Source organism: Haliaeetus albicilla, chromosome 14 (assembly GCF_947461875.1).
Source record: "Haliaeetus albicilla chromosome 14, bHalAlb1.1, whole genome shotgun sequence".
Lineage (NCBI taxonomy): Eukaryota > Metazoa > Chordata > Aves > Accipitriformes > Accipitridae > Haliaeetus > Haliaeetus albicilla.
The window spans coordinates 7,436,591-7,452,099 of NC_091496.1; the positions used below are offsets into that span (position 1 = coordinate 7,436,591).

The window sequence follows — 15,509 nt, forward strand, 5'->3', positions numbered from 1 at the left end:
TCTAATCATAAGGTTTTGTTTGCAGCAGAGGAGGAGCTTTTGATTTTAATTTTCACGTAACTGTGTTTATAACATATGCAACAGATGCTAAGGAGCCAGGATTGGGACTCAGGAGTATCCCTATAAAACGTGAAAGGAAGATCAAATACTTATTTTTTTAAGTCACAGCTGAATCCATGAAATTATGAGGTCATGTTTTTTTGTCAGCAGGAATGCCCAGGATCTTATCAGATCCTATACTGGCCAAATTAAGTAGCCAGCAATTCAACGGTAATGCCAAGGATTCGCTATGGGATGTACTGGGCTGTTACGGTGGCAGTTCAGACCAGCTCAGCGTTGCCCCCACCAGCACAACCCTTTGCATCCCCCAGAAGTGGGATAAGGTCCCAAACCACGTGTGCTGTCTTATACCTCATCCGTGGCCAGCGTGCCTGGCAGAAAGCACGGTCTTGGGGTCATCTCCTGCCGTGGGCCTCCCGGAGAGCAGCAAGGCTGAGCTGCGAGGAGCAGTTCCATGGCTGTAATCTGAAGCTGGTGCATTTTTACAGCTTGTATTTTTGCTGTTGCTTGGGGCTTGCTCATGAAGGGGATTTTATAGGGCAGTTTAAGCATGAAATGTGAAACATGGGGGAATTATATCCTTTATGGTCCCCAGGAGGTAGAGCTCAAGGAATAGCTGTGCACAGTGCGTGGCAAATAGTAGGAGGCACCAAGTTTTCTTTGAGGCTTCGGGATAGTCCTCTCGGATGCTTTGGAGGCTGGGGGGGCTTGAGGGAACTGAGGACCACGTACCCACTCTGCTTTAGGGTGGTGCTTCCCAGGAGCTGCCTTTGGGGTGCCGCTCCTGGGAGGGGGATTTTTATGGGGCTGTTGTGCGGGACGGAGAGGAGCATCACTGTGCCCTGTCCCGACACCACTGCCGTCCACACACTGATGGTCTGGCGCTAAGAAGGTGACCCGGGTGTTTGCTGTGAGTTAGAGAAGAGTCTTTGAACTGTGCTGTATTGGGCTTTTGGTGCTGGATGTAGCTCCCACAGATTCCTGCATCTGAGACAATCTGGTTCAGCTTTTCTTCGTTTTTCCAGCTAACTTTGATTATCTGTTGTATCAATCGTGGTTTTGCTTTTTTCAAACATCAGCTTTTACAGTTTGTCACTAATTCACCTATTAAAACTTATTATGGAAATAGATACAGCCATGGTAACACAAACTCCTAAAATATTCAGCATGAACTATAAGGGTTTGCTTGTTGGCATTGATTTGCTCTTCTCCCTTGAAAATAAAATTACTGTGGAGCTACTTGTGTTGATTAACGGAGAATTAGCTGAAGACTTTCATTTTCTGTGTCAAGACAACTATGTAAAGTGTTAGAATAGACGGCAGCCTTGGAACAATAATGTATAAGCGGATATTTAAAATCTCTCCCAAGGCCATGGGACAGTCCCAGTAAAAAGCAGAATGCCTGGCAGTCAGCCAGCCTGGTTTGTTAAGACACAGGAGCAAATAGCTACCTTTAAAAATAACAGATACATAAAATCTTCCCTCTTTTGCTGGAGTCCTCATTATTAGCATGAACATGTGTCTGTTTTCATCTGCTTGATTAGATTCTTGGAAGTTGTCTCTGTGATGAATTGATGATTTCCATTAGAAACATCTCAATGGCCTGGACTGAATCAGCCACCAGTAAGGCAATAATTGAAGAATCGTTAAAATAAGCCCTGGGGCACATTTGGTTTATGTAGGACATTCTGGAAACTTTCTCTTTTGTATACTATGCTTCTACTATATCTTTTAACAAATACTTTCCCTCCAGGAATGGTGCTTTTTTTCTTTCAAAAGGCAGTAAATTCAGCTATTGCACAGAATAAAACCAATAAATCTGTGGCTGTGGCACCTGGTTTTAGTGCCGGGCAGCCAACATGCAACGAGCAAGCACAGGGTGTTGGCAGGATCATCCTTTCTGCCTTCTCCATGCCCAGCTGGTGTCACTCATGGTTTCCCAGCATTTTTGGAGGCTCTCCTTTCTGCTTGCCAGTTTTGCCTAGGTGCTTCATTGGTTGCTTGGTGGCACCTCGTTCCTCCCGTCTCTCGCGGGGATGCTGTGGACAGCATCTCCTTGAGGAGCTCATCCCACGGTAGCTGAGGAGCAGAAATCACATGAGCCTTGGTGCTCCACATGCCCGACTTCTGGGGTTTTTGCAGAATATCAGGAATTAGGACCAGATGCCTTTGGGGTTTTTTGGGGGTTTTTTTTGGTTTGGTTTTTTTTTTTTTTTAAGAAACTGCCCCTTTTGTACATCATAAATCTTCCCTCAAGGCCGTGAGAGAATATCTGTGCTGCCCACCCTCCAGCCAAACCACAATAAATCAGCCGGTCCTCCCAGTCCCTGCCGTGCCTTATCTGTGCAAAGGGCGCAGCTTGGAAATTAGCTGTTGCAAATGGCAGAAGGCAGCTGGCGATCTGCAAATAAACACAGAGCTTTAGTTGCGAGCGCTGTTCCTGGCCTGTCAGCAATGCACGGGCAGCATCATGAATCACATCCACTCACACGCTTCATGCACGGAGCTGGCAAAGAATGGGTAACGTGAAAAGTTGCAGTTAATAAGGTAGGTGAGAGGAAAGTCTCAGGTGGGACATAGCGAGGTGTGCTCAGCATCGTGGATTGCAGTGGGGTTCAGACCAGCATGTTTGCTGTGAACTGCTTTTAACAGCTTTGATCTGCGTTATGCCGCGTATCCTCACTCACCGTGGCCTGAGTCCGCTGTCCCTCTTTAGAGGTGTCTGGGCAAGAGATTAATCAACTTGCGTACAGTCCTGAGGTTTCCAAATTCAATACCTGTTCCTCCTGGTTCCTTCAATGACATTACAGGTTCCCTTGCAGCTCCAGTTGGAACTGAATTTACTGGCTAAAGATATAATATTGCTGTAAACAGTTACATAGGTTTTATTTAGCTGAGACTGCATCTGAGCTGTAAGAATTCAGTTTGATGTCTCTCTACACCACTCAAAATTGGAGAAATTCACTCTCTGCTGTGGAAAACGGGGATATCTTGATTGAACAGCGGTGAGATAAACATCATGAGATGTAGTAGACTGAACAAATGGTGTTCAGAAGAGAGAGGTAATTGGAAACTCTATATTCTGTTTAGATTATATTTGATTCGATATTGAAATACAGATACTTAGTACTGGTCCATATCCTGTCCAGGAATGACCAGATCATTATTGATGCAGATGTAAGTGAAGCTACTTAACATGGTAATTTAAGTTTCCAAACGGAGAACTGTAAATAAGCATCGCTGTATATGCACTCAGCTTCTAGTTAGCTCTTCACAGAGGCTGTGAAAGCAGCTGTTGAATATCTTTTTTTTCTTTTTTTTTTGAGAGAAATATCATATAGAAGCAGGAAAAATGAAGTTACCAAAACCTAAAGAGTAAGGTTGCTTTAATATACCTAAAAAGTCTGCAGTCAGTGTTGAAAGGAATCCAATGACAGGACATCAGAAATTATCCCTGGAAAAAACCGCAATGTAATTAGTCAGTGTGTGTAATTAACTGCTGGACAAAGCAGACAAGGGATTAGTGGTATCTTCTAAGTCAAGCCTGGCTACACTGCTAAATGGTAGCCTTTTGTCCAGCCAGGAGCTATAGATCTGAGGCAAAAATTGTACAGTCTTTGTTTTGTCTGGGGTCAGATTAGATTATCATAATGGCTTTAAAATCTATGAATCTGTCATATTTGATTTTAAGTGAATGAATCAAAAGACTCCCTTAATGTAGGTATGCACATTCAGACCAGAGTTGAGGGAATAATTCAATAATTGATTTGATGAGCACAAACATAGGAACATGACCACCGTTTTATTGGGTCATACCAAAGATTCATCTGTTCCAGGATTGCTCCTCAGATGACAAAGGCTTTTGTCTTAAATCCACCACCTGCTAATTCTATTAGGTTCCCCATTTCTCATCTGTGGTGTGAAATAATTCTTTATATTTCCGTTTTCCATGCTTTATCGTTTTCAGGATTTTGTAGAGTGCTATCGTATCACTTCTGTCATCTCTTTTCTTTGTAAATGGGATCTCTCTCTTCATGGAGAAGTTCTCTGGTCCTGCTTGCTTTTCTTCTCTGCACTTTCCCAAGTTTCATTATACTTTTGGCCAAAGCATCTTCAGGACTCTTTTCCATAAAGGTCATCAAGGTGGGATTTGTCCAAATGAACCCAGAAATGGACATTTCTGTTCCTCACACCCTGAAGTGTGCGCTTAGCAGCATCACACCCTCGAAATGCCTCCTTCCTTGCCTTGGCCGAAGGAGATGAGGGTGGTAGGTCTCATACAGGTGCTTATTCTGTAAACTTGCATGATTGGGTGAGATGAACTGTGTCAAAAATGTTGAAGGTGTGAGTGTTCCGTGGGTGTTTAGGGGGACAGGTTATTTTCTCCTTCGCACTCAGTTTTCTCCCGAACCTTCTGCTTGCTTTTTCATGGCCACAGAGCATTTCAGGGAACTGTCCTTGATAACTCCATCATTTATTTCCTGATTTTTATAGATACTGTATATCCTAAAATTGTGCATGTACCATAAAAATGGGTTTTCCCTTGTATTTATTTTAGTTACAGATTTCTTAAATACTTCATTATAAGCAACTAGAATTTTGTGGTTTTCCTTATCAGTTCTCTGCAAGTTTCTTCACACTTTCTCAAAAGTTGAAAAGCACATTAATGACTTTTAAAATGTACATATAGTTGTTGTAACTGTTTGATAAAACAAGATATCTATATCATTTAGAGTTAAGTTTAATATTTAGGTCCCAATGTACTGTTTCTGCCAACTGCTTGGCAAATTGATTTTTGCAACAGCATATCTTGACCAGTTGACTGCATTTCTTTTTTTGGTTCAAAATAAATTTTCCTTGGTTGTGTTTGCCCAGGACAGAGGGACAACTCAAAGTTGTACAACCTACAGAAAAACTAAAAAAAAAAAAAAAAAAAAAAAGTTGAATTTATGTGAGATACAGGTGATATAAGGAGTTCCAGAGCTTTTTCTGCACTGAGGCAAGTATTACTCAATATTATCTCAACATCGGCTATGTTCATGATGAGAAAGCATGTGGAAATCAGACTCAGAAAAAGGAATATATACACAAAAGCAAATTTCTATTAAGTTTTATTCACAGAAAAGCTGGGCTGTTTAAGGTCCAGCTGAGAGTGACTTTACTATACTTTTCTGTGGTCCTTTTTGATATTTAGGACAATTCTTAGTGCTGCATTCATCTTATATTTCATAATTGTTTACTATACATTGCGTAATTTATGGTATCTGTTTTCAGTTACATCAATTGTCATTATTTTTAGGTCTGTTCTTCCTAGTTAATGCTGGCAGGACATTGAGGTTGGTTTCCATTGGAAAACAAGTCAAAAGGAAAACAAACCCAACCTATTAGTGCTGAAACATGACCTACTTTTAAATTGCTGTCAGGTGAGGAATCTCCTCCAGATTTTAACTATCCGCTTATTTTATGGAGAGCTGGAGGAATATGACAGCAATTAAGAAATACATTGTTCCAGCCCTCAGATACTGGAAAATGTATTTTGTGTGGTGGATTGTCTACAGAGCTCTACTTTTCTCTTTTTTCGAAGCAAAGTGAGAAAGGTTGAGGCAACAAATTCACAAATGAATAAATATATATATATACACACACACATATACAATGAGCAAGAGTGATTGGGCTGATTTACTGACATCTCACATAAAGAAATGAAAAAATCAGGGAGTAATTGCTTCTTTAAAACTAAACTTTTGAGTTGTTTAATGCATACTGTGCATATTTTAATGATATCGTATGTATTTTATATACATTGTATGTATTTAATCCGTTGTGTGTATGGATTCACACGTGGTGACATCAAACCATTAACTGACACGGTGGGCACAGGTGAAAGTCACCACTGCTGAGCTTCAGCTTTGCCTTTTCATTTAATGCAAAGCCATGAATTAAAACAGGCTGAATAGCCAAGATATATGTCATAGAATCATAGAATGGTTTGGGTTGGAAGGGACCTTTAAAGGCCATCTAGTCCACCACCCCCTGCCATGAGCAGGGACACCTTCAACTCGATCAGGTTGCTCAGAGCCCCGTCCAACCTGACCTTGAATGTTTCCAGGGATGGGGCATCAACCACCTCTCTGGGCAACCTGTGCCAGTGTTTCACCACCCTCCACAGGTCTTTTTTAAAATGGCATGGCGCAGACTTGAGTGTGATCAAGCTGCTAATACTAGATGATTCCTTGGCTCCTGTGGAAGTGCCAAACTATAAGAGCTCAGGAGAGTGCCCATGCCCATCATGGTGTTTGTAGACCTCAGCAGAGCACTAGAGATGTGAAAGTTTGCTACAGTATTCCTTAGGATTTGATAGCGTGGTGGGGTTAACAGTGCAGATACGTACCTCATAAATAGTGATGGCAGCGCTGAGGGAGTGTTGCTGGAGCTGGCAGGTCCTAGGTCTCCTCCACACACCGCTGCCTGGGGGGACAAGCGTAGATGGAGGCAAGTGGGTTTCTGACATTTGAAGGGCTGCCATAAGCTGTCAGTCTGTAAGGTTTAGTCACAAGACACTTAAAAACCTGAGGTCCTTTGTCATTTGGTTGCTATTAGTGCTGTCACACTTTTTACAGCTGATGGAACCAGGGGAAATTTTGAATACAACGTTGAATATTTGAATACAGAATAAAATTTTGAATACAACAAGACAGCATCAACCTTGAAAAATCATGGACCTCAAAAGAGCTCTGCAGTAGGGATTCTGTGAAGGAAAATGTTGTCTCCAAAGATTGTAACTGCCAAACTACATTACATCCCTGAGCTGAGCTTTCCAGAGACTTAACAGCCTTGTCCCAGTGGAAACAGAAGTCTGTTCTCCAAAGCACAGCCTCACTACAGCAGCTCAGCAAATGTCATATGAAACTTTTAACGCAGGGGAAAAAACTGGTTTAGTTTGCTCAGTTTGGTTCTGAGAGATGGCCACACCATTTTTGCTCAAACTTTTCCGAAACAACCCCTCAGGGTGGGGGGCAGCCCTCTGGTGCAGCCACCGTCACAGTGGTGATGAAGGACTGAGGAACCATCAGCTCCAGAGAATAAATCCCACAGCAATATTGCATTGAACAGAACTATCAAAGGACAGGGTGCTAACACCCATCCATCCCTCTCTACCATGTGCACGCACCTGTATTCTAGAAAAATAAGCCAAAATTAATCTTGTGTCCTTTCTATGGTGGCCTTGGAGCATATATTTATGTTACCATCAGATTTTAAGGTGGGTGATTTAAAGCTACAATAACAAGGAAAGTCCTTGCCTTGTTCAAGCTGTATATTTTAAGATGCGCAGCAAATGAGAAAGCTGGTGCAGTTTTCTGAGATGTATACTGAATAAGGCAACTCTCTGTAGGACATACAGTATTTCTATAGCAATATCTGTCCCTGCCTGATTAACACCTTAGATTATTGGTATAAGGAGAACTTTGATCACATACTTGCATTTTCTAGAGGTCAGACTGAATAATCATAATGTTTCTTTCTGGGTCTAAAATCTACTAATCTGTTTACTCATTTTCTTTTTATGTGTTATGTCGTTTGAACAATGAGATGAGGGGAGCCAATTTCTCTTCCCTTTCAAACAGCGAGCTGGCCAGGTTTGCTTTCTGGTTCTCATGCATTTTCACAATGCAGAGGAAGTTTAAAGCCAAACAGAAAAGTCCTCCATTAAAAACAAAATAAATTTTAAAAATGGAAATATTTATATTAATAAGAATTCCTTCATTAGAGAGAAGTAATAGTCAAAGCCAGAACTTCCCAGGAATGGTCCCTTCAGTCTTTCTTATCTCACCTCACACTTCCAGCTTCATGCCCCGGCGGCTGAGTTATGTGCTTTTTTTGATTTATATTGTAGGAAACTGCGAACGTGTAACTTCTGATCAGTAAGCTGTTCACAGTTGTAGGGTAATGCTCATATTTTCAACTTATTTTTCACATTGGCCTGGGATGCCTCCTGCTCCAAGCTTCGGAAATCAGCCCTCTTTTCATTAGGCATCCCTAAGCTGCAGGTTTAAACAGTATTAGTGAGTCCCTAGGGACGTCTCTGCCTTTCTGCCCTGGTTCTTCTCACCCAACGTGGTGGTGCTTTGATGACTTGTCCAATGCAGGCTGGATCATGACTTGAACCGCAGTGAAGCATCGGGTGAACTTCACGTGCTTCTGGAGGGAAAAGCTGACAAGCTCTGAATAGGTCTGATGAGATTCTTTGTGTAAATCCACCACTGATGTGTTCATCAATAAAACTTTGGATAAAAAGCAATTACACTGTCAAGCAGTAAACAATCCAGAGCAATTCCAGCCTGTACTCCAAAAGAGACAGAAAAGAAAAATATCAATGTTTTGCCAAATGACAAAGAAGTCAAAGTGATATTTCAAAGGGTGTTATTTCTCAAGCTCCTAAAACAAGCAGAAAGGTTCCTACACTTACTAACAGTGAGGGATGCAGGGGTGAATAAATGAAAGGATATATCTATACACACAGATGGTACCAGCAAGAGAAAGAAAGGATAACATGAATACGTTAATATCAGTATATGACTAGCATCTTTTTAATTCCAGCATTTATTTGTTCTTTTATTCATGTATTTATTTACCTGAAGGCTAACATATGTAGGGGTGTCTGCCGCCAGGCAGCCCTGCTGCGGTGGTGGTCTGGCAGGTACTTGGCAGAGTGACCTGCAACGCGCGGGTGCAGGTTTCACACTGCTGGCAAAAACATCAGAAATCCGGAGAGATTGGCTCTTGGTTCATGTTTATGAGTTTAGGAGCCTTAAATTACGAGGGAGTTTTTGTCTGGTGCTCATCTTTAATTAAAGCGTTTCTTTGAAACTGTGCACGCTCTGCTTCCCTGACGGTACTGCCAGGGAATCGGTTGCTTCAGAAGAAGGTCGACCACGTCCTTCTCCTTACCTGCAGCAGCGGCTGTTTTCTTTTTGTTTTGTCACTTTGGCTCTTTCTTGATGGTGAAATGGGTTAACATAAAGTAAAGGTGTAATACCAATGCTGAAATGTGTCCTCATCTGTCCCACGTTACATCTGTAAATTAGAAATTGCAAAAATATAGAAACTGTGTAGTGACATGGACTGACACCAACCTCGAACAGAGCCTTAATAATGATTAGGACACTGTTAGAGTGACCTCTCCTTTGCCTCTAATGAGGATTGCGAGGTCTTTCAGGGTCCTTTTTTACTGTCTGTGCAGCGTGTTCACCTGAAAGGAGGTTGTAGTGAGCGGGGGGGGTCGGTCTCTTCTCCCAAGTAACAAGCGATAGGACCAGAGGAAATGGCCTGAAGTTGCACCAGTGGAGGTTTAGATTGGATATTAGGAAAAATTTCTTCACCGAAAGGGTTGTGAAGCCCTGGAACAGGCTGCCCAGAGAAGTGGTTGAGTCACCATCCCTGGAGTATGTAGAAGACGTGTAGATGTGGTGCTTAGGGACATGGTTTAGTGGTGGACTTGGCAGTGCTAGGTTAAGGGTTGGACTTGATGATCTTAAGGGTCTTTTTCAACCCAAATGATTCTATGATTCTTAGTGGGGTAGGTCTTGTGGAAAAGGACATTGCTGTATGTCCTGGCTGTTTAATTGCATCAAGGAGAGTTTCTGTCTATTTCCTGCAATGAGAAAATGGAAATAATATTTATTCTGGCCTTCCTCATGTTGATAGTCAGTGAAATGTACCAAAGGCACATAGGATCAGGTGAAGGATGTAGTAGAAGTGGAAAGTATTCATATTTATGGCTGGGCTTGGGTTTTTTTTCATTCTAAACAAAATCAATCTTCTGGGCATTGTTTTGAAATTTTTTCCTGTGTTCCTGAAGCCAGGCAGAGCATATGCTGGGGTGTCCATGTGTGATGTGGAGACCCGCTCAGCTCCTTCTTCAAGTGCTGGGCTGGCCCTGTGCTGCTTGATGAACCAGGGGAGAGCCACTGTTTGGTGGCTGGGCAAGGACCAAGGGATGGAGCTGCATAAGATGCAGCTGCGGCCACTTTGCTGATTTTTGCCCCGCAGTGAGTCCCCAGACAGGGCTAATGCTACTCTGGATCACAGGGAGACACTTGAGCTGTTCCCAGGGTTAAAGGCTTTTCAAGTAACTGCACTTGGCTGCTCCTCCTTTGATTTTTTTCTTTGCTGGGAACCAAAATTGAAATCAGCAGGGGGAAAAGGTTCCTTGTGTTGTTGTTTGGGACGGTGTGTCCAGCTCCATGAGCCAGTGCCAGCTGCAAGACAGGAGCAGTCCTCTTCCACTAATGAGAAATCCCTCCTACCCTCTCTTTCTGGTCAGAAAATTTTGTCTTAAATTTCTTTAAGACAAAGACCTAATTCTACTCCTGCTGCCTGCAGTTTCAACTCTGCCTCCTGTGCACTGCTCAAAATTGCCACGGAGAGGGCAAAGCCGGTGCTGCCATTACAAAAGAAAAAAATAAATCCAAGAATAATAAAGACTGGAACAAACAAATTGCAGCAGTGCTTTGTGAGTGCCCAGGTCTGTTCAGAGCAGGATGCCAAGTGCCATCTCAGCAGGGTAGAGGGGGTTGGGATCAAGACCAGCTTTAGACAAACAGTCCACATCTCCACCATGAGTTGAGAGTTCAAATGCTCTCCCACAGCTGCCCTGGCTGGTTTGCTCCTGGAACAGCCCTGACTTATGTCAGTCCTTGGGCACCATACAGCGAGCAGCATTCCCAATGACATTACGGTTGGATTAACCCTATTTTGGAGGAGAAAAGCCATACGGACATAAGCTCCATATGGAGAGTAGCCATAGCATTGGGTGCTGAGTTGCAGAGCACCCCAGGAGGTGAATCCCAGCCATGACTCTTGCCCACAGCAGGAAGAATCTATAGATGAATGCAAACATGTAATGCAAATTCCACGTACCGTAACGTGGAGTCACCACATGAATAAATAGGAGCACGGGTCCCTCAACTCTCTGCATGTACCTGGGATGCTGTTGACACTCTGAATAAGCAAGTGGCTGCGAACTTACCGGCTGTTCCTCCTGAGTCCTTGGATTAAGGTCTGGTTTGCAATGCATCATTTAAGAGGTTGCAAATATTTTCCGTGTGTTGAAATAAAATTATAAACAGATTGAGCCTGGGTACAGTAGATCCACCGGACTAAATTTGACTAAGAAAAGCTTTTGATTAAAGAATGAGCTTAAGGGGGATGGAGAGTGAGCTGGCATGGAGGGAAATTTTGTCATTTTAATGAAAAAATTTTTGTGGAAGTATACTCTCTGCAAACATCGAAGGAGAGAGTCCCTGTGCAGGAAAGCATGTGATGTAAATCAGTATCTGCTAAAGCAGTCCATCTCTTGAATATAACAAAAGTAACCATATGAAACTGCAAAACAGCACGCACTGCATTTTCATGGGGAAATGTGCTGTATTCAGTCATATTAATTACTGCGTGGGCTCAATTTTCAGTGCAATCAATCCACGGGAAACAAAAGGTCTGCAGGGGAAATACAAAAAGACAGTCAGCTAATAGGAGCCAGATTCAATAAAACTGTGTCTGCCTTCAGTGAACGCCGAGGCGGAGGTGTGTCCATTCTCCCTTGGCAAGGCACGCAATGGGTCGGGCAAAGGGTGTAGGGCTGAGAGGAGCTTGGACCAACGCCCCATGTATATATACATATGTGTATACATATATATATATGAGAAATAAAACTCCTATTGTGAGAAACTAGGAAAGAAAGAGTTTTAATTCAAGTTTTTCTGTGCAATGTTCAGGGTGTCATCTCAGCGCAGGTTGTTGTGAGATGGCACTTCTGCCGGTGCAGCCTCTACCTGCCCTGCCTCCTTCCCCGCTGTGCCGTGAGCCACGGGCTCTCCAATTCTCCAGTTCTTTCCCTTGCCCCACCATCAGCCTGGCACTGCTGCTCCAGCCTCTCTCTGCCAGCAGCAACCAGTAAGCCCCAGGGCTGCTGGTGCTGCCGGGGGTCTCCTGGGTGGACTTCTGACCCTGGGTGAACTTCACCTTTACTGCAGAGTTTCAGTTTAAGGCCAATATTTTAGCAAGCTATTTGATTTGTTTGCCTAGCACTTACTAGGAGCCTTATCTGTTGTTTTTTTTTTTCTTCCAAGGTTGCTTTTCATTTTCAAAGTTGAATGTGTTCATTTTTAGCGGTAGCCTTCTCTTCCATTCAGGGTCCAAACTTCCCTAGAAAGTGACTTCATGGCATTATTCAAGCAGATTATTGCTTGGAGTGGCTGAATTACCTAGTGTTCATATAATGGCAAGCTCCCAGTCCATATGTATTTAATGACTGTAATCATTCATTATTTTCCCTTTATTAGGTTTGTTTTTAAAGAAAGTTTTACTGTGCTATTTATGATATGCTAAGTGGTGCAACTTGCTGAAAAAACATATCGCATACATTTTATTTTTTAATAGGTTTTGCTTGTTAAAACGGAAATCTTTTATTACCCTAGTTGGGCAGTTTTTTGCTGACAGTTTTATTATTTCAATTACTCAGACATTTCTTTCCTCTTTTGTTTCCCCAGATACTCCTCCAGGGAGTTTTAATGTGTCCATTCTTTATTTAAGATTGGGTTCAGAAAGTGTTATTTCTAGCAGGGCAGAGGAAAAGTGTAATATAGCAGACATTAAATAGTGGGATGTCAAGGTTTTATTTTCTTTCCTCTTTGAGTTGTGGAATCCTATTCCCATCTGTGTCATCTGGTGATTAATAGTGCTGATAATCTGCGCTCCCTCATCAATAACTGTCTGCTACCAGTGCCAGGCAGAGGCCGTGCTCTGCCTAAAGAGTTCGTGGCTGCTGATAAATGAACATACACGTATGGGTAAAGGGGGGAACCTCTGAGAGCATTTAAAATCGCCAGAGACCCAGAGTCCTTTAATGAACTAATGCTCTGTGGGTACTGGCAGTAACTACTGTATGCATTTCACTCACCGGTGGGGCAAGGAGAATGGGACCATTCCTCCAGGGCAAAACCTTGGTTGGTGGAGTGAAATGTGCCCCCCAAGGGCTCATAGTAGTAGGGAGCCTTACAACCTCAGTGGGACAGCACCAGCGGGAAGGGCAGACCGAATTCGCCTATACAAAGGTCACCAGGGTGTGACAGCGTGGAAACCGGTGTCTGCTCCCCTGGCCCTTGCTGGGTACAGTTGTGATTTCCCTCTGCAAGTTCTAGTGCATCTTGGACCACTCTATGATGTGTGATGGATTTTATTTCCCGTTATAGTATGACCAGTCCTTGGACTGTGAGAAAACCAACACCAAAAGCTTGTTGGGACAGTGGGAGAGCCCCCAGAGCTCCAGACGGATATGTGCTTGGACTGCCTGTGGCTAGTGCATGGCCTTGACCATCCTTTAGAGAGGTAGAAAACACACTACAAAGCATGTCCTCACACTTCTGCGTCCCATCATGTTTTCCAGAGTGTCTGGGGGAGAGCTTTTCGACCGGATTGTTGAGAAAGGGTTCTACACCGAGAAGGATGCCAGCACCCTGATCCGGCAGGTCCTGGATGCCGTCTACTACCTGCACCGAATGGGCATCGTGCACAGGGACCTCAAGGTACGACCGCAGCGTGACTCGGTCCTCTGGGCAGCGGTAATGAAGGTTGGATAATTATGTGAGTCTAACGCATGTAGGTCCAGCCTCCACTGGGACTGGCTGTTTCAGTAAGGTTTTACTATAAGAGAGATGCTCTGAACGCTCCATATCCTCCCATCATAATTGGTTTTAATGAGGACTTTGCAATCAATGCTGTTACAATGGGAGTTTTGCCCATATGATGTGGGGAAAAAGTCATTCATTAAGACCTGAAATGTTACATTAAGGCAGGAAACTCATCTCAGCTGGGATGTAAGTGTTTACTGCTGTAAAAGTATCTTGCAGATTTGCAGTGCTATATTTACTTTTATTTAATAATAATTAGTAACAATAAATAGTGTGGGAAAGTTGTATGATTTCCTATCATGCTATTTGGACCAGTGTTTTTGGAGACACTGTTAAAAGCAACAATTCTTCTAAGGAACATCATGTGCCAATGTGATTTTTAGATAATATTCCTTTTAGCTGTACCGTGTTATCACATCAAAAACTCTCAGCTTTTCTAGCAAAAAAACCCCAAAACATTATTTCTGTATTTTTTCCTTCCGATATCTTAAACTGTCGTTAAGGTAAGCAGAAAGCCTTGGATTTCATAACACACAGCTAAACCTCCCCATCTTTAGTATTTTAAATAATAAATTAGCAGAAGACATTGGAAAAAGATACAAATGTCAAAAGAAAACTCTGGGTTCGGTTCCTGAGCTAGTTAATTCTACCAAACTTACTGCCAGAAACAAAGAATTCAGTGAATGAAATAACACCTCTGGTTGTGTTTTGGAGGGATGCTCCAAACAGGGGTTTCCCTGGATGTTGATGCTGTGGCCTTGAATTGTCCCTGTGTGAAAAGAGTGGAATTTGGCTAAACGAGTCATATTATTTAAAGGCTTAATGAACATTATTGGAGTCAAGAGCTGCAGAGAAGTTTGGCATTTTTTCTTTTTTTTTTTTACTTCTTAAATACAACTTTTTATTAAATGTATTTTTAAATTAATCGTATTTTTAATACAGTCTAATATTAAACTGCATGTTTGTGATTTTTGGCTGTCTCCTCACAGCGAAGGTTGTAGTGCCGGCAATGTGACCTCGCTGTTACGCCTTAAGATGGATGAAAAATTGTGGTGATGAGAGATGCTCTTTATTTGCCTTTTATCTCCTCCAAAATCAGTGCTGATGTGAAGTGCTGAGTGGTGTAAAATAATAAATGACAGGCTTGTTCCCAAAATACGATGCAGCGGGGCCATAATAGAGCCCATTACCGGTGTAACCACCAGCACCACAGCTCTCCAAGGTGGAGCATTGCCCAAGACCAGCAGACGTTGCCTTGTTTTGTGGCAGCCTCAATGCAGCCATTTCCTTCTGCTCCTCTTTGCCCCAGATGTGAATCTTGTAGCTGTGTGTGGCCCATTCCCATAGGACTGCAAGTTTTCCACACCTTACTGCTGCAAGGGACTTGCCTCAGTCCTGTACACCTCTACCAGAAGTGAGCATCCTGTGATCTTCACTTCATAGATAGACTAGAGTAATAGAAAGTAGAAATATATTTTTTAAAATATTGCTTTGGTACATTTTTAAGGCAAAACCTTCAATCCCCCAAAGGAAAATATACCCTGATGTCCGCAAATAATATTTCCTCCTCAGTATTGTGCAGTTTAGTCCTAACAGTCCCAAATAATGGGTTTTCTGTAAGGAGGGACTGGTCAGGCTTCCATCTCCTACAGTCTTCATGTGTTGCCCTCAGTTCCCATTCATTTCCTGCTTTTATGCTGAAGTACATAGAAATATTCTTGTATTTATTGGAGTTCCACCGCATTTCAGTACGGAAGTGGT

At 42.6% G+C, this 15,509-nt stretch overlaps 1 protein-coding gene across 1 annotated transcript in view; it reads left to right on the forward strand.

Moving 5' to 3' along the window:
* Positions 1–15,509, forward strand: part of CAMK1D (calcium/calmodulin dependent protein kinase ID) — a 231,281-nt gene that overhangs the window by 169,036 nt on the left and 46,736 nt on the right. The window contains exon 4 of the mRNA XM_069801611.1: positions 13,505–13,643. Within this exon, the coding sequence (XP_069657712.1) occupies positions 13,505–13,643 (139 nt within the window). The remainder of the gene's footprint in view (positions 1–13,504; positions 13,644–15,509) is intronic.